Here is a 26,564-nt window from a genome sequence, read left to right as displayed (position 1 = left end):
CAATATAAAAGGACATGGAACAAGAAGACTGGTATATTGTATATCCAATCTCAATTTTATCCTTATTTAGTTTTGGTCCGAACTGATTAACATAATTGTTTAAATATATATTATATATTATACATAAGCACTACAAATAGGACTTTTGACCAAGATCTAGGTGGGCACTGAAGGATGAGCATCAATCTTTTTTATAATTTACAGAAGATACCATAACTTTTTCACAAGTTTGAAAAGAAAGAAATCATAAGGGTAAAAAGGCTTTTGAGTATTACGAGATGATATTAGGGTTAAGAATTAATTTTAGAAAATATTTGTTTATATAAAATTTCACTTTGGAGAAATGATGTTATAGGGTAGGCAGATGCGATTATATGTAAATATAATCTCTTCGTTTCACCTACTTGGTCCTTTTTATTTAGGCTGAATCATTCCTCTATCCATATGTGGAAACTTATGCTTGATAAGGTTGAAACTTGCTAGTTGAACAAAAAATTTTTATTTTAAGACAACAACGATCGCATATATATTGTCTGCCCTACTCACTTTTTTTATATTTTTAGTGCAAATTTTAGCCTATACGACACTAAAGCTGGAGAAACTATTCATGAGATATCTATTGGGAGGTGGATTAGATGCAAGGAAAATTCATATAGCTAATTGGAGCATTGTTTGTCTAGACAAGGCATAAACAGGCCTTGGCTTAGTGAAATTGAAAAGTATTGAATAAAGTTATGGCAATCACATGGTTTTGGAGATTTAAATTAAAAGTGAATCCCTTATAAATGAGGGTCTTATATGTCATTTCTTTTATAATTGAGCTAAAGTATCATTATAATTGAGCCAAAATTTGACATATTTGTCGTTCTTAGAATACATAAACCATCTTGATAGTTTAAATTTAGAATATTTTAGAGTATAATATCATAAATGCATAGAAGCCTGGTCATGCTGGAGTCTTGCACTTGCAAGCATTGGATTTACCTTTTTGATACTTCAAGCTATCAAATTCATATTTCTCTAAAAATTGTCAGTTTAACTAGTTCTAACCTCATGTATTTAATTATGATTCTAATTTTTATTTTATTTTAAAATTTTATTACGCCTACTCAAATATGCATCACAAGACAATGACAAAACAATGAGAAATTTGTTTCCCAAACATATTTTTCAAATAATTACATTAACATGCTAACAGAGCACTAAGGATATTTCCACCAAGTCAATCTCTTTGGTTTTTTTTTTATTGTGTTAACTAAGGGGTGAGGTATACGATGATTAGATGTTTCCAAATGTATTTTTGCATGGAATGTAAAAGAAGAAGTTTAAAGGTTCCATCCTCAAGGGTGTGTTAACAAACATTTCTATTACTATGTATGCAAGTTAAATAAATTTGTATAGGACTCAAAGCAATTTTCATAAATATAGTTTCAAGAGCTAAGTAGGTTTCTGATGAATTTTCACTTTACTCAATTCAGGGCAAACACTTTGTTATTTATCTATTATGCTAAAAGCATCTCTAGTATTGTATAGGTTTATATCAATGATATTTTGATTACAAGAAGCTAAAAAAGGCCATTTATTTTACCATTAAACTTTTTTTATAAGTAAAAAGATAATAAATTTATTAATTAGATTATTTTATAGACAAAAAGGAAGAAGAACAACCTAAATGAAAGCATCAGTGAATAATAGCAACATAAAAAAGTCTAAAACAATAACTTAAACTAAAAAGATAAATCAAAAGACGAGAAACTTATTTAAAGTACTTATCTTATAGGATTTAAAATGATATATTTAGAAAGAGCTTAAAACTCTCAAAAGAAATTAAAATATAAGATAATATTAATCAATACCAAAATTTTTTTTGAAGAGTTGATTAACATCGAACTTTGCAAGTCGATCTTCCAAATAATTTTCCATTTGTTCTTTTTAGAAAAAAAAAATCATTTTATGCTTTTTAGTTTCTCATTAAGGACAAGAAGACATTATTCATCCATAAAAGAACTATTCACTAAGGAAAGAGCTACAATAAAGGAGCTCTCACTTATTATATCACTAAACACGACTCAAGAAATGGATAATTCATAGTTCCTTTGTCGTTATATATACTGCAAAAAAGTTTTAACTGTTTTAAATTCTAATATATACCACACTGAGTTTAAAAGAAGATGTAACCACAATTTGAGTGCTTAGATTACAATCTTATTAATTATGATCGTAAAATATTTTACATCCCTTATTTATAATTTTTTTTATTTAAATTATAAAACTTATTATAGATAGGTTGATCAAGACAATACATATTCACTCACATATAATAATGCACATATTGTTCTCTCGTTATCTAAGCATATGTAATATATATTTTTTTCAAAAAAAAAAGATGTAGTATTTATCCATAAAAGAAATTAATTAATTATATAATTATTTGCAGCTTAATTATATGTTTTCTGTATCATAGTGATGATGTGTATATATATATATTCAAAGTTGACATTCGATCTCCTCCCAAACACCCTCACAAACTCACACGTAATCATCAAAAAGGACGTATTCGATCAGCCATAGAATCTATAGTGCACATTTTGGGGTTTTAATCCAATTACTTTCGGCATCGTTTGGCTTATCCATTTAGTTTTCAAGATTCTTGGCACAACTAGGAAAACATTTGATACAGAAACCACACAAGTCGCTATCAAAATCACAGGCGTTTTTGCGCATCAATCCAAATATCTAAAAGAACCTTCACCTTTTTCTATTGTACCGTCTTACTTTGCATTAAACAATTCAATATTTCTATATTACATACATATATTCACCAGCCCCACTATCTCCATGCCCATATATCATACCCCTATATATATCTTTATATATCTCCTTAGAGTTTCAAATTATATCCACCCACAAAAATATATATACACACACACACACACACACTACTCTTCTACCCATATTCTTGATCATTTATTTCATCATCCAAATTAGTCAACCCTTAATCACTAGATAATAATTAGCTAGTCATTTGTAAAGCTTCTTTCCTATTTGTCTTGGTTATATTGGCAGAATATATATAAAGAGAGCTATACTTAAGTGATAAATCACTTACATTTCGTTCACATTCTTTTTTTATATTGATATAATGGATCGGGTGGCAAAGTTAGGATCACAAAAGGCAGTGGTGATTTTCAGCAAGAGCTCGTGCTGCATGAGCCATGCAATCAAGAGACTGTTTTACGAGCAGGGTGTGAGTCCGGCGATCTACGAGCTGGACCAGGACTCGAGAGGGAAAGAAATGGAGCGTGCATTGATTAGGTTGGGCTGCAACCCTGCTGTTCCGGCTGTCTTTATTGGCGGAAAGTTTATAGGCTGTGCCAACACCATCATGACTCTTCAGCTCAATGGCTCCTTGAAAAGGTTACTCAAAGAAGCAGGAGCTATATGGCTTTAATCAGAACTTAACCCACCACTCAGCTCTATATCTGTAATTTACATACACACATATATACATATATATATATATATATGTCTGGTGATAAAATGTATACACTAAAATTTAAGCTTTAAATAAGGTCAAAGTATCTGAGAAGTAATGTCCAGGCTTCTTTTGTAATGAGATATCTATAGAGATCAACTTTCTGTTTTTGTTTACTGAGGCATTTCCTTCTCTTAATTGAAATTAATCAATACTAATTATATATTACATAGTAATACATATTTAATTATATAACATACACATACATATGAATCCTATATATACTGACACGGTGCATACGCCTGATTCTCTAGGTAATGATGATCAAGAGAATATATGAATATAGTATCTAACACTAATCACCGGCCCTCTAATCATTTAAAATTCTATATACATACACTGCACATTCTTATATATCTTAGAAGAAATATACAATTATTCACTAATTAATTTAGTTAACAGTTAATTTGACTATTGGTTGACTTCTTGCCAAACTTGTCCCATTATTTTAAAAACTATATATATATATATATATATATATATATACGTAGTATATATTTTTGGTGAGCTTTTTAACATATTTTTTGGTGTAATAAATAGAAGAAAAATATATGTTACTACATCAAAAAGGCATAAGAATAATTTAGAGAGTAATAATTTTAACTTTGCCTTGTAATTTTATATACGCACATTCCATTACACATCTCTTGGAAGGAATATAAATTAATTAAGAGGGAGCATATATACACACAGACACACACACACACACACTTATAGATACATATGCATGTATATATATTTGATTGATTGGACGAAATGTGAGTGCAGAATCCAGTTGTACTATAAGAGCCTCATACTAGTTTTCATTAATTAGAATAAAAGTCTGAAATTCGAAGGGGAGTAGGTGGCGTATCCTTTTTGTTAATGGTTTTGCAAAGTTAATATATTTTTGGAAATGCATATATTCTTCCATCAATATAAATATATTTATAACAAAATTAATTATTTTTTATTTATTTTGGGTGGAATTATATTCTTGGTAATATATATACACATATATAAGTGTGATTTGGCGTGACCTTTAAAATGATGGTAGGGTTCATCCGGACAGCATCAGGATTTATATGACATGTCTGAATCTTTGCATATATATATATATATATACTGTAGATTTGTCATTCGTCATTATTTTTCCGAATTTTCGAGATTTTCAAATTAATTTCCATGGAATTCTCTTGATCTCCTCATATATGTTCATCTATTTCTTGGACGAATGTTATTAAGTTATAATATTGATTGAAAAGTTCTTTTTTTTTTTTTTCTTTCTGTTTTCGGTTGGTAGTTACTTGTATATTTTATTTGTATAACAATTTCACTAAAGATTCTCAGTATGTGTATTTGACAACTCAAGAATTTGATATTATATATATATATATATATGTGGATGAGTAGTTTAATATTTCACTATGATCACATGTTCCACCATGACCTTCAGTTTTTTATTTCATAGCTTTTTTCATTCACCAAAAGGATTCTTTGTACAAAAGTATACGTATAAAAGTTTTCCTTAATTAATTATTTGTTGGGATATCATATAATACATGTATATATATATATATATATATATAACATTGGAGTATACTTTAAAGAAAATTCTATACACAGTACATATATTAAAAAAAACCAGGTGTACATAAATGGATTCTTTGTACTACATCACATATAGAAGTTACTTTTTTCTTTAATTCTTCTAATCTTATAGTAAAAATAATTGACTTTAATATATTTTTTTATTTAGATAATGATAAATTTGCTGAAGCTATCTCCACAAATGTCTTTTATGTTCTTCCCCACCTCTAAAAAGGAAGAAGATGGTGAAAATTTAGAAAAAAATGTATCATCGTTTTCACAATTTTGTTCACTAACTTTACAAAAGGTCTACATAATATAAATCCACAAGAAAAGAAGAGAGAGAGAGAGAGAGAGAGAGAGAGGACCAAGGCTCCACTATTCATATTTGATGATCTCATCTACATAACATTGCTTTCTGTGTTTTTTTTTTTTTTTCTTTTTGTCCTTTCTCTCTTCTCACTTTCATGGTTATCTTAACTCCTTTATCTCTTTAATAAACTACAGCCCTCAGTTTAATTTTCACTCTACTTATATTTAATCTTTACCTTCATCTTTCATATTATGCTTGACATATGAATTACAACATGTTTATGTTTCAAAGGGAAAGGAAAAGGGTTTCCAAGGGTATACATAAATCAAACTCTATAAGTAATGACCTAACCATACATACCGAGAGATTAACACAGAATGGATGATAGCAAATGAAAAAATTTACCCAAATAAAAAAGAAAATGAAGAGAAACAAAAGGAAGAGCCAAAATATATGTGATACTTCAACTTTTGATGGGTGTCTTTGCATTTCTTCCATTTTCCCAAAAAGCTAGATATATGGATAGGCATGATATTCACTTTGTCTATTAATGTGCAACGGAATTGATTCTGCTTTTTCCCACACCAACAAAAAGAAGAATAAATTGTTCCCATGGAGTATTTACTTCTCCAATGGTGTATACCATGGAGTTGTTGAAGAACCTAATAACAAATCCAACGCTTCAGAGACTTTCTCGTTTTTTTCTACAACTTACCAATTCTTGATATCTAATTACTATTTAGCCATTTATCAAAGACTACTTGTATGGTTATTTTACAAAATTTAGATTAATTTCTTAGGATTTTTTATTATGAGATAGAAAATCAAGCTATAATTAAACGTTTATTTCGTTAAGATTTTGTCTGAGAATCTGAAAACTTTTTTTAAAGAAGAGAAGAGAATAGAAGAAGACCGATTTATGATCACGTAAACTATTACAATTCAACATCATAGTATTTATGCATTATAACTGGTTAGAAGATGAGAAAGAAAAAAAAAAAAGCCAAGATTTGAGAAATGACTTCCCCAATTATTCTATTCTTCTTCCAGCAACTAAATATACATATCTACATATCATTAACTTTTCACAGACACCAAAATTATATGATTGAGATGAGAATTGAATAAGTTGATCATTTTTTAATATTTACGACTGCTAAATTCTGCGAAATATATTTTAACAATTTTGGGCTTCCAGATCTTTGTCGTCCAATGATTTCTTGATTATCTATTTCTTCTAAATTCTGCTTCAACTCGTCTAATTAATGAGTATGAAAAAATTATATCTCAATTTTATCTTTTATGTGAGAATTAAATCTTCAAAGTTGATTGCGTGTTTTACTCTAATTTTGTCAAAAATATAATATTCTTAAAATAAAATAATATAAGAAATAATAATGAGCAATTAATAATAATAATAAAATAATAACAAATTTTTTTGTTATTGTAAGATTGTTTTTCATTATTATTATTATTATTATCATCATAATTATTGTTTATAATTATTATGTTTCGTTTTATTTTTATTTTAAAAAAGAATCATGAAAAAAAAAAAAAAAAACGAAAGTCCAAAATGAAAAGAAGAAGAAGAAAAGGGAGAGTTAAAAAGGAACCAGAAGCCCAAGAGGAGCCATAAACCTAGCCCAAAGAAAGAAGAAGAAAAAAAAAAGAAAAGAAAAAGAAGAAAAAGAAAAGATGAAAAACCCAACCCGCCACGCATCCAGCCCACCCATGCTATTAGCCCAGTACGCAAGCCTGAACCCAGCATATGAAAACGTCATCATTTTGTATGGAAATAGTTAGAAATAAAAGTGAGACAATGTCGTTCTTTCAAACTGTTCTGAGAAGATAGAGAGAGGCATCTAGGCAATAACACAAGATGGGGAGAAGAGAGAGGATAAGGGAAGAGACATGCACGTCGCACGTGGAGGAAGAGATGAAATCACCTAATATTTGGAGGATTTCCCACGTGAAGGCATTGATAATTATATTCCTTCTCCTATAAAAGTTGAAGTCCAAAGTCGAGGAGGGGATCATGGAGTGAGAAGCCAAGGGGAAGGAGAGATATTGCAAGTTCGATGAGGAGCTAGACAAGAATGCCCAAAGTGAGATAACTCGCGGATACGAAAGAGAGAGAGATAGAGAGAGAGAGAGAGAGAGAGAGAGAGAGAGAGAGAGAAGTATAAGAGAGAACAGATTGGAAGTAGAATGAAACTAGGGAGTAGCATCATGGAGACCTAAAGTGAGAAACAATTATGTTTCGTATATAACTTCATTTGTTTTTTCTTTTCTAAAATATAAATAATATCGTACATTGATAAAGTAGCAAGAAAATGTTATCCATTTATAAATATTACAAGTCTATTAACAAATCAATGAGTTCCGTAAAATCCTTCAGAGTAACCAGAGAATGAATCTCTAACAAAAAACCAAGAGTCTAGACCATCTATTCATTATGATATCAAAACCATTAAGAGTGATCTTCTGGGAGTGTTAGGTTGCAAACCAGTGAATCTTACGATGAAGTATCTTGAAATTCTAAAACTAGAAGCTATACAGTGTCAGTTTCTTTTGAGGTGATGACAATGGAAAAGTGAGATATCATTTAGTGAAACGAGAGGATGTTAAACTTTCTATTAAATAAAAGGGATTGGTATAAAGATCAATGTGTCCCCTCAAGGCAAGTGGATGTAGAGATTCTTGAAGGAGGAAAGAATGCGGAGAAAAGTGATTGAGGCTCAGTGGGGGAGATCTGATGGGTGTCAAAAGGGGAAGGGGAAGGCACGAGTTAGGGCTTTAGAGGAAAATTTTGATGAACCAGCATAAGATTCAGGACTGAATTAGATGGAGGCTAGGAGAGGTCATAGAATTTATTTCTTGTTGGATGAGTGGGTAGTTGATGGTAGCCTCAAGAGACAATTCCCGATAATATAAACCATCATCCAATCGAACAACATGCTTATTAAAGATGCTTACAGAGATAATAATGGCAGTATAGAATGGATGGTGAACGTGACCAAGAAACTGAATGACTAGGAAGTTGAAGAATTTGAAACTCTAATACAGCTCCTTTTTAGGTGCATGTCAATGAAAATAAGGATCAAGTTGAATGGAAGCTTTAATCAAAATGGGAAATTCATTGTCAATTCTTCTTATAAGCACCTAGTGGGTCGTGAGCATGATGGGATTCCTAACTTCCCATCTCATCATATTTAGAAAGTCAAAACACATTTAATGGTAGTTTTTTTTGCATGGGAGGTGAGCTGAGGTATTGACAATTGATAAGCTTATGAAAAGAGACAAAATAATGGTTAATGGGTGGTACATGTGTAAGAAAGGTGTTGAATCATATAATCACATTCTTTTATGGTGTCATATTGTCTATGAATTATGGACAATGGTTTATGGATTGTTAAGAATTAATTGGGTTATTATGGGGTCGATGAGAGATGAACTTTCGGCGTGGGAAGGTTTACACAAGAAAAGACAAGTTGTAAATCTCATTCCACTTACTATATTCTGGATTTTATGGGGGGAAAAAAAAGAAATAGTAGGGTTTTTAAAGGTATTGAGGGTGAAATGACTAAAATTAGGGATAAATAGTTACATATTTTTTTTGTCTTTGATTTTGGGATATGACATACATAAAATTGAAGATTTTGGTGAAATTATAGATACTTTAATAGAATTGTACATTTTTTGTAAATGAGAGATATTCTCTTGGTACCTTGTAAATATCATTTTTTACACTTTTTATTTTAGAAAAAATATATTAAAATATTAAATTCCTTAACCCACTAAAGAGTTTTTTTATTCCTCTCTTTCCAAATAACCTAAAAAATTGATAGTGGAAAAAAATCTAACAATTTCCCTTGCCTTTGATATCCTTCCATGCCCAAACTTCTTCCCTTACTGAACCTACCATCACCCAACTGATTTTAACAATCCGTACACCATGGTTCAAAGCTTGTATACCATTGGGCAATGCAATAACACATACTTACAGGGCTCCTCATCACTCTTGCAAAACAAAGATGCGTTGACAAATCTTTCCTCTTATGTTCAAATTGTTAATAGTCAAAAAATATCCTCTGCTAGCCTCCAAGCAAAAAAAAAAGGGAAATTCAAAGGGAAACTCTAGTCTTTCAAATATGCTTAACAAGAAAATGAAGTTCATTATCACTACATTTGTACAACTTTTAATAGAAAGATTTGACGATAAAAGTCCCATTGAATGTGAGGCACCATTCTGGAATATCAATGCTAACGTCAAAAGAGATGGATGCTAAATTCTGAAGGAGATCCTCATATTCACCAATCTTGATACAATCACCTGCCACTCCGTCCCTCTGCCAATATTGTCCACAAAAGTTTCACTAACTTCACATTTTTCTGCTGAGCTAATTCATAAATCTAATAATAACGTACTTTCAAGGTGCCCCCTTCCGTTCATATGTCTTCCCAAAACCTTACTCTATTACCCCTATCCACTTTCCATCGAATACAGTCTTAAAAGTTGGGTTTCCTCTTCATAATCTTCTTACACATGCATCTACCATCTAGTCTAAAAATCTCTATGGTGAACTAACTTGCGTCCTCATTGTCAAATTTTGACATAATAACTTTTCTCCACAACACGCCTTCCTCGGTAAGAAATCTCCTAAGTCATTTGCCTAAAAGTGTTTCATTCATTTTTTACATAGACTGTAAACCTAGACCGCCAAAGGAAAGAGGTTTCTTGATCTCACTCCAAGCCATTAAATGATACTTCCAATTATCTTCAATATCCCCCTATATGAATCTGCTCTATAAGACTTCCAACTTCTTAACCACACTCTAGGGGATAGTCATCAAAAACATAAATTTTTCAATCTTCAGTCTATATCAATGTGACATTGGTCCAGTCTAGTATGGCTCCAGATCGATGCTCACCCTTAACTATTATCCCTTCTAGCGTAACTAATTAGACAAAATGCAATTTAGATTTTTATGAGGCAATTTAGATTTTGTTAGGCAATTTAGATCAAAGGATGTGACTTGGGATAATGTTAAACAACCACTCTATGATGGAGGTTTGAGCTTGAGATCACGTATGGATTTTGTTGACTAAGATATTTTATTATTTAATTAGTTGAGATAATATAATTAGAATTATATTATAATAATAATCTCATTTAATTAAAATTTTACTAGAATAATAATTTTTTTATTTGTAGGTTAAAAATTCTATAAATACCTTAAGTGTAACAGCATAAAGAGTGAAAAATAAAATTTATATTTTTTTCTTCCAAAATCAAAATTATATCAAAATTAAAATAAAATTAGTTTAGAGTTCTAATTTTAAAACTTTTTCCAAACTCTAAAAATAACCAAAAATATTGAGTTAGTACTCACCTATCAGGATTTAATCCTATCATCACCCTAGATAGAGTTGCAGCCTTACCGTTGGCCTGCCCCCCGACTCAGGTGACCGTTCACAGAGCACGTAAGTCGTATGTGCAGTGGCTGGCCACCATGTGCCGCCACAAGATCTCATCGAAAATCACCACAAACCGTACACACCCTCAGATCCGGCCCAAATCTGGTGTAAACGCGCCAAAAAGCGACCAAAAAAGCCATGAATCTAATTTCGTGCAATTGTCGGCCGCCGCGCTTGGTTCATCTTCTCTGGCCAAATCCAATAAAATCTGACCTTCTCCCGCTTGCAGAGCTGATCGCACTCCCCGCTGCAGTGTTGCACACCAACAGATCAGATCGCGTTGAACATATCTTCTCTTTCGGCTCTAATCCATCTTCTAGTTTCGCGATCCAGTACTAATCTGGCTTCTTTGTGCGTAAGCTGCTCTGACTAGCCTTCTCTGGTCTTTTTTTCCAACTTCGCACACATTCGCCTTTGGTTTTCCAATACCAGTGTCGATCTGGTTCCTCCACATATGAGCCGCTTCGACCAACCTTCTCTTGTCCTTTTTCCGGCTCCTCCGCAACTCTTGTTTTGTAATACCGACACTTTCTTGTTGGATCAGTCTATTTTCGATCACTAACTCTAGACTCGCAGCTTATTCCCCTTTCCGGCCCAATCCTGTTATTTATAACTTTGTGGGTGTTGGTTAAAAATTTGTTTTTATCTCTGTTAAATTAGCTACTTGGTGTTTTTTTTTTCTCTTACTTTAAACCATGATAGAAGCAACAAATCTCTTTAAAATTTGGTCTGCAAGTTGGTTGTGTGTGATAATTTTGCATAAACTTAAGAGATTGTGTTAATTAGAATATTTTATTATTTTATTATTTTATTATTTTATTAGTTGAGATGATACAATTAAAATTCTACTAGAATTGTAATATCATGTAATTAGAATTATACTAAAATAGTAATTTCTTTTTCTACAGGTTAAGAATTCTATAAATACCTACATGTAACAACATAAACAGTGAGAAATAAAGTTTATATTTTTTCTTCAAAATTAACATTTTTTTTGAGATAAAAGTCAGTAGTAATATTAATTAGAGCGCCGAGGGAGCGAACCCATGTACAAAAAATAGTATTTACATATCATCAAATATATCTACAATGTTTCCAATATCATCAAAAGAGTTAAGGTTGCGACCAATGATGATGGAGCCAAAAAAAATAAAGTGATCTATCCTTAATAGTGGCAAAATTTGTTTCTTTGCCCTCAAAAATCCTATAATTTTTTTCTTTCTATATAATCTATAGTATTGTTAAAGGAATGACCATATGCAATTTTTTACCCGAAGTGAGTCCTTCCCAAGCTAACAATTCACCTATGACCGAACTGACCATAACCTAAGAGACACCAAGCAACTTATATACCATTATCCACAGTTCATAGGAAGTTAGGCACAAAAGAAGAAGATGGCTACAAGATTCCATATTCTGCTTGCATAAAATACACCAATTAGTCAACATAAAACCTCTTCTCATAAGGTTGTCAAGCGTGAGAATAGAATCTATAGCTGCTTCCCAAGCAAACACCGAAATTTTGAGTGGAATGGAACTATTCCAAATGATTTTATAAGGAAAAACAGCAGTAGAGTGATTTATGTCCATCAAGTTTCTATATAGAGATTTGACAGTAAAAGAACCATTTTTGCTTAAATTTTATCTTAATTTATCAGTTTCAGTTACCCATTTTAACATTTGCAAGAATTTGGAGAAGATTTTCATATTCTTCAACCTCCCAATCATTCAAATTCCTGGTGACAACTACATTCCAAGACAAAGAATAGCTGATTCCATAAACATTTTCCAAAAGAATATCTTTGTTTCTTGCGATAACAAAAATGTGAGGAAATTGGCTTTGGAGACTCATTTAACCACACCAAGTATCTTGCTAAAACTGAATTTTGTCACCTTTTCCAACAATCCATTTGGAATTATTTAGGATCATTTTACTAGAATTCCAACTACTCTTCCATAGGCTGAGGCCAAACGTGTTTTTCTCCAAAACAGCAGGGTCATACACATTGCTGCCAAACCATTTACACATAATGACTTTCTTCCAAATACTGTTATTTTCATTCCAAAACCTCAAAATCCACTTACCATATAAAGCTTTATTGAGACCAGAGATGGATTTAATGCCTAACCCACAATCTTTCTTTGATTTCTTCAGTTGCTCCCATTTAATCAGGTGGATCTTTCTGTTAAAGTCGTCATCGCCCCAAAGAAAACAGCATTGAATGGTTTCAAGTTGCTTAGCAACTTTTTTGGGTATAGTGAGCACTGAGAGATAATAGATAGGAACGTTATACAGGGTGCTATTGATTAAAGTAAGCCTCCCACCTTTATATAGATATTTACTTTTCTAACATGCTAGTTTATTTTGAAAAGCATCAATGACCGGCTCCCAACTTTGGTTGATTTTTTGTCTGGCATCAAGAGGAACATCCAAATATCTTATAGGGAGTTGGGCAGATTTACATCTGAGGGTTTTGGCAATGGTACCGTCTGAATTCATCCCAAGCATTATCAATTCAGATTTTTCCATATTGAGTTTGAGGCCGGAGACTGCTTGGAAACAAAGAAAAATGCATCTAAGATGAAGAATATTCCTTATATCAGCCTGGCAGAAAAAAAGAGTGTCATACGCAAAAAATAAGTGAGAAAATTCAAGTTGATGTATTCCTTACATCAGCCTCTCAACAGCCTCGAGTCTCTAGCTTGCATTACAAGTTTGTTGAGTATTGCTATAATAATAATAAATAATAAAAAGGAGAGGGAATCACCTTAACTTAAGCCCCATGAAGCTTTAAAGAATTTAGATGGGCCACCATTAATTAAAACAGCAAAACATGTGGTTGTAATACATTCTTTGATCCAGCATCTCCATTTGAACCCAAAACTGAAGTTCTCAAGTATATGATCAATAAAGTCCCAAGAGACATGATCAAAAGCTTTATCCATGTCTAATTTGCATAAAACACCTCTTTTTTTATTTCTAATAACATCATCAACCACCTCATTTGCCATAAGGATAACATCAATAATTTGGCACCCATAGACAAAAGTTTGTTCGTTTTTCCCCGATGATTGAACCGATGACTTTAGACAATATGCTTGCCAGCACTTTTGAGATGAGCTTGTAAATACAACCGACCAAACTAATAGGGCGAAAATCTTTAATGTTGGATGCATTTTTTTTTTTCGAAATCAAGACCATAAAAGTAGAATTAATTGATTTGACAACAAAGAACTTTGATGAAAGTCGTCGAAAAATGTCATAATATCATCTTTAACAACACTCCAAAATACTTGGAAAAACTTTATGTTAAAGCCATCAAGACCTGATACTTTGTCACCATCATAATTTTTTAAACAATCATAAATATCAAATTCTATAAATTCATATTCCAGTTAAGAGACCGCCACATCATCTAACCTATTAAAGTTGAAATTTCTTTATTTCGGTCTCCATGAGTATTTTTCAGTGAACATATTATAAAAATAATTGTATGCCTCCTCTCGCAGTTCAATGTTGGCCACAATGCTGGTATTTCCAATGAGAAGTTCTTCCACATAATTAATACTTCCTCTGTAGTTTGCAAGACAATGGAAATAGTTGGTATTTTTGTCCCCATTTTTTAGCCATGACTTTTTGTTTCCAAAAGATGGCTTCGAGATTGAGTTTATTGGCAAGCTCCAATTTAAGATTGTTTTTCTTTCTCTGTCAATAAGGGACAGACCCAGATCACCTTCCACACATTTTTCAGAAAATCTAGCTCAGTTATAAGACTGTGAATATTGTTTTCCTCAGCTTTTTCCACATCTCTTGCCCATATTTTGATTTTCTCTTTTATAATTTTGAGTTTGAAGGTAAGGTAGTAACTAGGAGTTCCTTTGCAGAAAGTATTTTTCCAAACCATCTCAACCATGGATTTGAAATTATCAGACTTGGATCATTTATTGTCAATTCTAAAAGGTGTAGGACCTCATTTAATACCCCAGGATCAAGACAAATAAGAAAGCGATTAGAAAGTGGTCTAGTGAGTATCTTTAAAGAGAGACCCGACATGTTCATGTGAAAATCTTGACTGACTAGAAATCTATCAATCCTTGAGTAGGAGGGAGTATCTTTGTCATTGCACTATGTCGAGTTCAGAAGTTGAATGCATCGGGTATCATCTCAGTGAAATTGTTTTATTGGCATTTGAACATGGGAAGGAGAAACCATAATGAGTTTTTGGCAACTTGATCTAGAAGGTTAATGCAAATCCTAGAGAAGTTATGGCAGAAAGCTTTTTATACTGAGTAAGTTAATTAATAGGAGAAAGATTTTAGTGAACGGGTGTTATCTGTACAAGAAAAATGCAAAATCATGGAATACGTTCTTTTATGGTACCCGCATGTTCATCGAATTTAGCCTTTGCCCCACGAATTCTTAGGAGTGAGTTGGGTGATAGCTAGTTTAGTTAAAGAAAAGTTACTGGCTTGAAGTGGCATCAAAGGTGATAAGAAATTAAGGCAAAATCCTTTGATTATTTTTGAGTCATTTGGAAAAAGAAAAATAGAAGAGTTTTTGAAGAACAGAATATAACTTTAATAGGTTTAAGGATTTATAGTCTTAGATCTTGAGTTTTTTGTTAAACAGTCACCCGTTTTATACTAGTGAGGATTTTGAGGATCTAATTAACATAATTTATTTAATCTGTAGATATTTTTGTATGCAGAGTTGCATCCCCCTACTACTTTTTATATTGTACCTTTCTGTTAAAAAAAAAAAAGTAAATGGTTAAAAAAAGTAAAGAAATTTGCTCATGTTATAGATTATGGTGAAATTTTATTGGCTTTCGATTCATAAATTTGTGTATACTTGTTCAAAGGATTTTGTGGCTGGAATTTCAAATTGCAGTATGTATGCGACTGAATCATTTATTCTTTTTTGCCTTTTTTTAGTTTGTACATTGAGATATATTGTGTAGCAATAAGTAATCATAATATCAAATGATTCATGACCATTGAAAATAGAAACATAAAAAACCTTCAGTTTTCATATTTGTGACTGTCTAATTTGTTATCATTGTGACTAGATTATATGCATGCTCAAAAAATATAATAAAAATTTAAAAAAAAAAATAAAAGAAAGAAAATAGTCTTCTTTTGTTTGTGGATTAATATGCATGATATGAGTAATTACAAGGTCGAATCCTCCGTCTAAAAAGAAAGTACTGAGATATCGAATAAAAACTCTTAAGCCGAGAAGCAATTGGGATTCTGTTTCATTTAATTTTGCCTTGTTTTCCTCTTCATGTATTTTTCAGATCTCCCCTCCCCCATTCAATTTGTGAATATTATAATTAGTAGAATTTTATGAGGGATGAATGTCAATACTACATACTAATATTGTAATTAGTATATGTACTAATACAAACATATAGTCAATTAATCTACCCCAGAGGGTATAGATGTCTTGCATATTCTTACTTTGTATCACTTTGAACCTTAAAAATCTCTTATTTAGGTTAGTGAATTTTAACGCATAGTTTTACTTCTAATATGACGAACAATGGCTCTTTATTATGAATATGTTTAAATACAATTTTGATAATTTCCAACTTCAGTTTTAGGAGATAAATGGATGTAAATACTGTTATTACATATTGGAATTTACTTGGGGAATAAACAATGTTGATTTTCGTTTTCTTCTGTGGTTGTCCAATAATTTGCAGTCATCACATTTCCTAGCACTGAGTATGGTTCATGTTACCTTCATGCGGAATATGATGTAGTTGAAATCAGTGGACCCACACAAGTAAGCTGGTAGAACCTTATTCCTTCTCCTTGAAATTACAACGACAATTTATTGAGATTAAAGAGACTATTAACACACCGGAAGAGATACAAGTGACATTGATTATGATTGAAGAGGGTGTACATCCCATTAGCACATGGGCTCTACCATAGGAAGGCTTTTCCGAACTCAATTCTGCTGAGTCAGTTGGAAACAAAGAATGGACGAGATTGGGGTTGATATCCATAGTCGGGCATGGTAGAGTTATATTTGCTGGGATGAGGTGAATCTGCACTCCAAACTCAATAGATATGGCGGAGGATATGGTTTTGAGACATGGGATGGAGATTACAATGGCAAGAGATATGCATAATTTGTCGACCAAAGGTTGTGCCCGATATGCTGTCCGACCAATTGATCCAATGGCTCAAATTGTCCTAGGCTCATGATGCTCTGACCACCTTAAAACTCATCTGCAACCTCATAAAGAAGGTTTTTATACGGTGGCTTGTTGACTCCACAAGAACCACCTGAAAGCCCTGGCTCTTAATGTCAATCCAATCACTGATTTCGTGTACCTCAAGGACTTTCCCGAGATTCTGTATCAAATCCTCAAAGCACCTGACTTTAGATGAATCTAGAAAGAAGAGTAGAACTAGAACAAGTGGCTCGAAGAACATTCTTCGAAAGTAAAGGATCCGGAAAAATTCAAGGGAGAAAGAAAAATTGAATCTGGTAACTCCGAAAAAAAAGTAGATAGTATATTGAAAAATGTTAGAGACATTTGACAATGTCTGGGTTTGCATTAGAGTTTTGAACATTTCCTTATTCTCTTAAAACTGCTAAGACGAGAAATAATTGTCAATTTAACTAATAATTATTGCGTGGCTCTAAATTGTTTACATCTTGATAAATTATATTTCAAACTTTTTTCTCATGGGTCTTTTGAGAGTTTCTGTAATATTTTGACTCGCAGTCAGCATTAGCTGTATGTTCTTCAATCTAATAATGTAGCTCACCTTTCATGACACTACTCTCAATCTTGCTGTTTCTCTAAAACTGTTTTCAGATCTTCCACCAGACAAGGACCTCGCTCGATTGGAATACAAGGATGAAGATTGCAGCTGGTACTGCCAAGGGGTTAGAATACCTGCATGATAAAGCAAATCCTCCTGTGTAATGTACAGGGACCAAAAGTCATCCAACGTTCTTCTTGATGAAGGCTATCACCCAAAATTACCAAATTTTGGGCTTGCAAAAATCGGTCCTGTTCGTGATAAAACCCATGTCTCCACGTGTTATGGGTACATACTGTTATTGTGCTCCAGAATATTCAATGACAGGTCAACTCACTGTAAAGTCTGATCTCTATAGTTTTGGTGTTGTATTTCTTGAACTTACCACTGGGCAGAAAGCAATTGATAATAGCCGTGCTCCTGGAGTGCACAATCTTGTTGCATGGGTAAGTTTCTCCACTTTGGATTACGAAGTTCCTTAATGTTGAATTTTTAAAATAAAAAAAAAAAAATCTTAAAAAGTTTCCTTTTAATTTAATTGTAGCAACAATTAATACTATAAATTAAACCCTTGAACGTAAAGTTGTTATATAACAATAGGTATCTGATGGGGATATCTTCTGTCTTTCTTTTTATTTGCGGGCCATGGTTTTTATAGGCACGACCACTATTCAAGGATAGAAGAAAATTTCCAATACATTGACTATCAAGCTCTTGCTGTTGCAGCCATGTGTTTGCAGGAATAAGCAGGTCATGTTTTCAGCTTATACAAAAAAGGGTTATATGATATAATTCTCCATGTATATCTACTACAACTTGCAGACCCTCTAGCTTAATATCATTTAATTGGTTGTCGCAGAAGATCAAAGTTACATATACAAAGTAATGATAGGAGACATCTTTTAGATGTGTTATTGGTTGCTTTTAACTAACCAAATGCTAATGGGAAAAGACAGATATTTGCGACTCTTTCATAATCCAAATTGACCTCTGAACATCACAAGAGAGGTTATATATAGGTGATAACAGAGGCTACTGGCTACAGATTGGTACTTATGCTCACCACTGAGAACTGTCACTTGTTATTTAGGTTTAACAGAGCGTTGGAGTATTCTGTAGGATAATATTTGGGGGTCGGGTTTGTTTAGATTGCATACCAGAATATGTGGATCCAACTTATCCTACAACAATTGTAACTCCCTGTCTATTCAATCTATACTTCACCTTCGCAATTATGAATATAATTAAAAAATTTATTACGATCCCAAGTAATGTCAAACTTAATGATTCCAACATAATATCAATGTTAAACATTTGACTTAAACTTTTCTTTTAATAACACAAAGACTAGAGTGGTTTTGAATTATATACACCATAAATATTATATTCCTATTTTTTTCTTTTTCATTGAGTGCGTGAGATACCATTGCAAGTATGATGTGAACTTGTGAATATATACAGCATTTGACACTAAACTTTTGAATTGTTTCTGTAACTTGCAAGTACTTCAGTTTCTTGTTGAAAGAAAATTAATTTCCATAATAATCTACTATTAGATATTTTCTTTCCCCTACAAAATTGTTAACCCCAAAACCTTGAAATTAAAAGAAAAATGATTACCCAACAAAAAGCAACTTAACCAACATAGAATATTATTTTGCTCCAAAAGGTTATAGTTCAATGAGATGAAGCTCAAAAAGTATTGTGTTTAATGTCTTCACTAAGGTTCAAACACCTTGAAGCAGATTGCAAAAAACTTAACTATTTGACCATTGTGTTGATGTTATTTATCATGACACAATGTTACCAATAAAAACATATCTTTTAATCCTAAAGCTAAGCATAGCTCATAATGGAGAATATTGTATAAATCACTTCTTTGCACTATTGCGGTCTATACCACATAAGATCATGATTCTTTTTACCTCTTATACGATAGTAATCGTTGATTCGCACAATTAGTCACTAGGCTTAGTTGAAAAAGTAATGGTGCGAAACTACCGTGTTAACAGAATGCTTTTAAGTTAGAACCTGAGCTAAAAACGACACACATGTCCACCACCCGATTGTCAACCCTCAAATAGGGGGTTCCTATACTCTAAAGGCATGTGTCATTGGCCTAGCTTGCACGGTGGAAGTGTCATGTTGGCCACCTTAAAGTACAGTTCCTATTAGTTCAAGGCGCTCACCGGTTCCTTTTCGGGTATCTTGCGCTCATCAGTGTAGGTACGACGTGTTGACAAAAGTTGGATACTCAATCGATGCAACTCTCTTGTATTCAATTCATTCAGCGTGCTGGCTACTTATGCCATGAGGCACGGTGCCCCCAATTCCTTTTTTAGTTTCTTACACTTAATGGTGTAGATGCAATATACTAACGGAAGTTGGATGCTAAAATTGAGGTAACTCTCTTGTGTTCAATTCATTTAGTATAATCATTGCTTATGTCGTGCGGTATGGTATCTACAGTTTCTTCTCTTGTTTTTTGCATTAGCGATGTAGGTCACCGAGCTTATGAATGTTGAAGACTCAATTGATGCAACTTTCTTGTGTTCAATCCGTCCAGCGTGATTATTGCTTATGTTGTGCAATGCGGTACACTTGGTTCCTTCTCAGTTTTTTCCCATTTAACAGCATAAGGGCGTGTTAACAGAATTTGGATACTCAATTGAGAACTCTATCGTACTCAATTTGTTCAACATGCTCATTGTCTATTGTACATGCAGTGTGTGAGTGGTGACTCAATTATACGTGTTAGTAGGCTCCATACTTTGTGCACCGGTATTGATTTGTGTTTCACTTCCTTCTAATCTCCTATTATGATGAGTGCTTTAGGGGCAACGCAGGATTTTGTGTTGTGTACCTATTCTGATGAAATAATCGAGTAGTGTGTTATGTTCTACGTTGCTTTTCTATTGGAGCGTGGGATGGACTCCAATTGGGCCTCATGTTTGGCATGCTCCAGGCCCTCGTAAAGCTACTCTAATGCATTGGGACTACAGTTGTTCTCTTGGATAGAGAAAAAATAGAGGGCGAGTAGGACTAGCTTTCATATTGTTCAATTTGTCCCACATTTTCAAATAGAATAGAACTGGTTTTTATGTTGCTCTAATGCAATGGCTCCTGCTGGCCATTATGAAGTACAATTCCCATTCATTCAAGGCGTTTCTAAGCTCCTTTTCGGGTATCTTGTGCTCAATAGTGTAGGTACGACGTGGAAATGGAAGTTGGATATTCAATTGATGCAACTCTCTTGCGTTCAATTCGTTCAGCGTGCTCGCTACTTACATCATGAGGCATGGTGTTCCCAGTTCTTTATCGAGTTTCTTGCGCTTAATGGTGTAAATGTAACATCCTGATGGAAGGTGGATGCTCAATTAAGGTAACTCTTTTGTGTTCAATTCGTTCAGCAAGGTCATTGTGTATTCTGTGTGGCACGATACCCACAATTCCTTCTCTCGTTTCTTGTGTTTAGGGTGTAGGTCATCACACTGATGGAAGTTGGACACTCGATTGATGCAACTCTCTTGTTTTCAATTTGTCCTGCATGCTTCTTGCTTATGTTATGCAATTTGGTACACCTGGTTCCTTCTAGGCTTTTTCTCGCTTAACGGCATAGGTGGAGCATGTTGACTGAAATTGGATAATCTGTCAAGGAAATTCTCTTGTATTCAATTCATTTGGCGTGCTCATTGCCTGTTGTACATGTAGTGTGTGAGTGGGGCCTAGGTTGTACGTGTTGATAAGCTCTATGCTCAGTGCATCGATGTTGATTTGCGTTTCACTTCCTTTTAATCCCCTGTTATGATGAATGTTTTAGACGCTAAGCGGGATCTTGTGTTGTGTACCTATTTGGAGGGAATAATCAAGTAGTGTGTTGTGTTCTGCATTGCATTTCTACTAGAACGTGAGGTAGAATACAACAAGGCCTTGTGCCTTTGGCATGCTCCACGCCTCATAAAGCTGCTCTGATGCATTGGGTCTGTAGTTATTCTCTTAGATGCAGAAAAAACAAAGAGGGAGTAAGACTGGTTTTCATATTGTCCGATTTGTCCCACATTTTCGAACGAGGACAGCGACTGTCTTGGTCTCTCCTTAAATGTTAGTTTTCATTTGGTCTATGTGGATTCGTTGTCATGAAGGAATGCCACCTGGCTGATCCTGCCAGTTCTCTTTCTCTATGCAAAACCACATGGGCTATTGGAGGTTAGATAGTTATTGGAGGATGTATTTGGATTTCACTCGGTATTTTTATTGTTTTTTGTGTTCATGGGTCTGTAAAACGTGTAATTAGATAACATATGCTTTGGCTATAGAAGCTCTGAAGACAACTTAATTTTTTAGTTCCTCTGCTTGCGTAAGATGGTATTTGTCATGCTTGATTTAATGAACTATTGATGTTATTCTTTAAAAAAGAAATATATATTATGGTCTTACGTATGGAATCTAGTTATGGGTTTATTTGGGTTGAAGTCTTGACGTCAGTATGCAGCTTGTTTTACTGACTGACTTCCTTTTTAACCTATATTGACCTAGAGCTTCAGCCTCAATAGGGAGAACCCATCTATCTCTAGAGTTTAGGACTCCAAACCTATGTTATAATTATTTCCTCATGCGCTTAATGATGCAATCAGCACAGTACATATATAGTTAAGCCACAGTAATTGGCTTCCTAAAGTCAAGGCTAAAATCCAACTCCTAAAACAACTTCTATTAACAGTAAAAATAAAGTTCATTCCAAAATTATACGCATTTCTCATACAAAATCGCAACTACCATCATGCAGAAGCAGAAGCAGATTTCTTCTTTCTACTGTCACGGGTCCCACAAACATAAGTAAGCCATAGTGTGTCTGTCTTAAGGATTGAGTTATGAACTGTGTCAAAGGACGTAGGAATCTGATCAATTATGACTTCTGATCTTCTGTGAGTTTCTAGGGCACCCTTCAGTTCCTGTTAATAATACTTACTCTCTCAGGAAAGGAAAGGAGAAACTACATTCTATATTTAACTTTAGGTAGACTTACCAAATATGTTTTGAGAAAAGTATTTTCAAATATGTTAACCCAAAATTACCCGCATCTTTAATTGCTACTTCAAAGTGTATCTATCTAATCTTTTCCTGATTGCAGGATTAAAATTAGAGATACACTCTAACACAAGATCAAGTACATATAAAGTTTTAACAGTAATCAACACTGCAGATCCAAAAAAAGAAATGCATACCAAGTTCTGCCAGTATTGGTACTGCTCTGTGCATGTTTCATGCCTCCAAACCTCAAGATTAAAGATCTCCATCCCATAAGTTCATTCACAAACTGTGGGGTTAAACTCTCCTTTGCAAGAGAATGTAAGAGCTTCAACTCCTGCAAATAATGATGCAGTCTCTAGTTTTTTACGTGAAAATATGTTATTGAATTTAATCAATTTTGTAAAGAAGCAACTCTCAAGCATCACTTGGCATCAACCAAAAAATAACAATAAATAAAAATGTCATCGACAGAATGTAGTTTCTCTCACCTTTTTCTACTCAATTCTATTGATTTCCAACCAGGTAGTAAATTTGAAAACTCCGCCAAGCCTTTGACCAAATAGAAAGAGATGGATTTAAAAGGAAAAAACCTAAAATTTTAATTGAGAAGGAACTTTCTCTTTCAATCAATGCTAGGCCAGCAACTTGTCTCTCCTTGCTTTCAGTGTAACACCATCACCTCTGTATACGACACAATTCAATATTGCAAAGAAAATTAGAATTATTTGCTGTCTGTTTCTCCTGCTATCCTCAAGAGAACCTCTGCTCTTCATCATTTTCATCATAATAATTGATCTTTCATCTCTTCGAATGCCTTCATTCCATCCATTTCAATGGCCAACCAGAGAAAGTGTTAAAATCAACTATTGTGGGCAGAATTTGTTCATACATCTGTGTTCTTAAAGTGTTATTACCAGTGCCTATTTAGATAAATGTGCTCTTCATGACACTTCATGTCAGATTCTAGTTTGTGGCAATAAACCTGCAAGGTTAAAGTTAATGTGAGATTGATTTCAATACTAGGAAAAGTAAAGATCTTTTCCAAATATAAGTGCTTTAAAAATCAGGAAACACTAGGAAAAGTAAAGATCTTTTCCAAATATAAGTGCTTTAAAAATCAGGAAACATGGTACATTTATGTTTATGGTTCACTAAGGAGGACCTGCTAATGATGATTTACTTTGCAAACCAGACCCAACTTTCCCTCACAGTAGTAACTGGATCATAAAATATGCTGCTATGTTCCTAGAAGGATGTTGGCGATAACCTGATAACTTAAAAACACAACTAACTCGGAGCTAAAACAAACTTAAACAATGTATTGCACCAAAACAGAAAATGTGAAGCTGAAGATATGGCTTGGATTCATGGCTCTTACCTGTACTTCAAAAGCCAAGAAATCGGTCTTTTTTAGTGCTAGAAGCACAGAAGTCAATCTTAGACGAGCCCCAAACACCTCATGAAGCTGCTGCATTCCATTTTGCATGGCACTTGCAGTCCTCTATGAGCCAGCCATCCAGTATGGCACAAGGTTCTCAATCTTTTCTGCTGATTGTAACGTCCTGTTTGAAATCGTCCATTGTGAATCCAGTTTTTGCATGCATCACAGGCAGAATAATTTTGGATATACTGCAACCTGGCGAAGAAGCATCACAACTCAAGGAACATCCGAAGTTCCTTTATGCATAAAAACTCCTCTGGTGCATTTCCTTTAAAATATCTTTAGTCATTAAAGCTCTTTCAGCAACATGATTCCAGAAAAGGCTTAAGGTGTTGCCATCACCAGCATAAGAAGCATCGAAACTTCTATAGACTTTGAGATTTATCATCAATTTCCGCAGAGCCATATCATCTAACAAACTAAAAGCAGCATTAACTTCCCCCATTTTCCAATAAGCATATGCCAAGCTGGTATATATTACACTATCTCCACATACACCCTTTGCTTGCATATGCTCAAATGTCTTTTGGGCAAAATCAGCCTTCTCTCTTTTACAAAACCTCCTTATGAGTGCCCTGTAGACTGAGACATCAAGGCAAAGACCTTTTTTCTCAAACTCATCAGGAAGTTTCATGACTGCCTCTTCATTTTGCCTATTACAGTAACCATCTATAAGCCAGGAGTAGGTGCAATAACCGGGAGAAAACCCTGCATCAATCATGCCAAACAAGAGCTCCTTGGCACTATCAACTTCCTCCACTTTGCAGAAACCATGGATCAATGCCTTGTATGTGAACTGGTCTAACTTCAGTCCAGACTCCAACATCTTGTTCTTCACCTTCAATGCAGACCTCATATCTCCAATTTTGCAATAAGCATTAATCAATGTGTTACATGTGACATTATCAGGTTCGACATTCTTTTCACTCATCTCGATCAAGAGCCTATTAGCTTCCCGGATTCTACCTTCTTCGCAGAACTTACGGAGAATCGAATTATATGTAACTACCCCAGGAGATAACCCTCTAGCCTCCATCACCTCACGCAACCTTAATGCTTCTTCAAGGTCATTGACTCTGCAATAGCCATCAATCAAAGTAGTGTATGTCACATGGTTGGGGATAGTACCCTTAATATCCCTAAAAAACCTAAGTGCTTCTCGCATTCTGCCCTCTCTGCAAAACCCATATATAAGAGCATTGTAAGTTACAATATCAGGACTAACCCCACTTCTTTCCATCCTTTCTTGAATTGACAAAGCCTCGTAATGCATACCCTTTTTGCAATACAATGCAATTAGCGTATTGTATGTAAAAAGATCAGGAAAAACGCCCTTCATTTCCATCTCGCTTAACAATTTTTCCACCTTCTCCGCATCACCAGACTTGTAACCAGCATGAACCAAGACATTGTAGACATGAATATTTGCGACAACCCCTAACTGAACCATCTTCTTGTAAATCTTCCAGACCATGTGAGTCAACCTCTCTTTCGCTAAAGAATTCAAGAGCACAGTACAAGCATGCAAGTGAGGCTTGAAACCGTGCCTCCGCATTTGCTCAAACACCTGAATGGCATCCTGGGTCATCCGCGAATTCGCAAAATATATCACAAGCCAACTCAAGATATGAGCACTCACATCTGGTTCATCACCACAAGAACTCACCAAAGCATTCAGAACTAACGGAGAGGACAAGAAATCTGTGTGCGCAATTTTCTCGAGCAGGTTTTGTGCAGTCTTGAAGTGCTTGTGTTTAGCAAGAATGCTAACCATTGTCCATGAAGTTTGCAGAGAGTGCTTGTAATTTGACACTGAATCAACCCATTTAAAGAACGTCCAAGAAAGTGAAGGGCCATGGCCGCGGAGGGAGAGGTGTATAAGTACCTGGTTTATGATTGTCGACGTAATATTTGTCCCGATCTTGGGTCTCAAGATATTGTTCCAGTTACCCTTTAGCACAATCGCACAAATACCTTGAACGAATTGAGTTTCACTACTGGAAACAATCTTTATCATTTCTTTGGTTCTTAGAAGAACCCAAGGAAAAAGATACGTTGCAGGCGTTTTCCTTAACAATAGAGATTCTATAAATACTAATATGTATGTGTGTATATATATATATATTGAATAATATTTTATTCAATAATCTAAAAATAAAAAAAAAGTTGTAATTATTTTATTGAATATAAAGATAAATTTTGATTTTTGATTGACGATAATTTATTTTAATGATTTATATAATATTTATTTATTTAAATTATCTAAATATAAATAAAATTTTATTTTTGATTAATTATGAAATATACACTATATAATTAATTTATAAAATTATAACTAACTAATGCTTAAGACAACACAAATATCTAGCTATATATATATATATATTAAAATTAACAATGTAATTAATCA

At 33.7% G+C, this 26,564-nt stretch overlaps 2 protein-coding genes across 9 annotated transcripts; one reads left to right on the top strand and one right to left on the bottom strand.

Annotated features, from left to right (window-relative positions):
* Positions 1-2,822: 2,822 nt before the first annotated feature.
* LOC110819861 (Glutaredoxin family protein) lies at positions 2,823-3,651 on the top strand. Its single transcript, XM_022049183.2, has one exon. It carries the CDS (start codon positions 3,143-3,145, stop codon positions 3,449-3,451), a length of 309 nt encoding a protein of 102 aa, XP_021904875.2. The 5' UTR covers positions 2,823-3,142; the 3' UTR covers positions 3,452-3,651.
* Positions 3,652-5,678: 2,027 nt separating this feature from the next.
* LOC110820006 (Tetratricopeptide repeat (TPR)-like superfamily protein) lies at positions 5,679-26,237 on the bottom strand. 8 transcript variants are annotated; one of them, XM_088216519.1, is made up of 5 exons: positions 24,092-26,237; positions 23,202-23,695; positions 22,908-23,047; positions 10,812-11,496; positions 5,679-6,079 (listed from the first exon to the last, which is right to left on the bottom strand). In XM_088216519.1, the coding sequence occupies exon 1, from the start codon at positions 26,169-26,171 to the stop codon at positions 24,393-24,395; it is 1,779 nt and encodes a 592-aa protein (XP_088072645.1). In that variant the 5' UTR covers positions 26,172-26,237; the 3' UTR covers positions 5,679-6,079; positions 10,812-11,496; positions 22,908-23,047; positions 23,202-23,695; positions 24,092-24,392. The 8 variants fall into 8 exon arrangements, with proteins under 8 accessions (XP_088072645.1, XP_088072647.1, XP_088072646.1 ...); XM_088216520.1 differs by lacking the exon at positions 5,679-6,079 and adding an exon at positions 6,969-7,503; XM_088216523.1 differs by lacking the exon at positions 5,679-6,079 and having other exon boundaries at positions 6,969-11,496; positions 23,202-23,527; positions 23,628-23,695.
* Between the last annotated feature and the right edge of the window lie 327 nt (positions 26,238-26,564).

Source organism: Carica papaya, chromosome 3 (genome assembly GCF_054855325.1).
Source record: "Carica papaya isolate Zhongbai chromosome 3, ASM5485532v1, whole genome shotgun sequence".
In the NCBI taxonomy this organism is placed as follows: domain Eukaryota; kingdom Viridiplantae; phylum Streptophyta; class Magnoliopsida; order Brassicales; family Caricaceae; genus Carica; species Carica papaya.
Note: the sequence above shows the minus strand (reverse complement) of the source record. Positions and strands in the feature narration are given on the sequence as shown.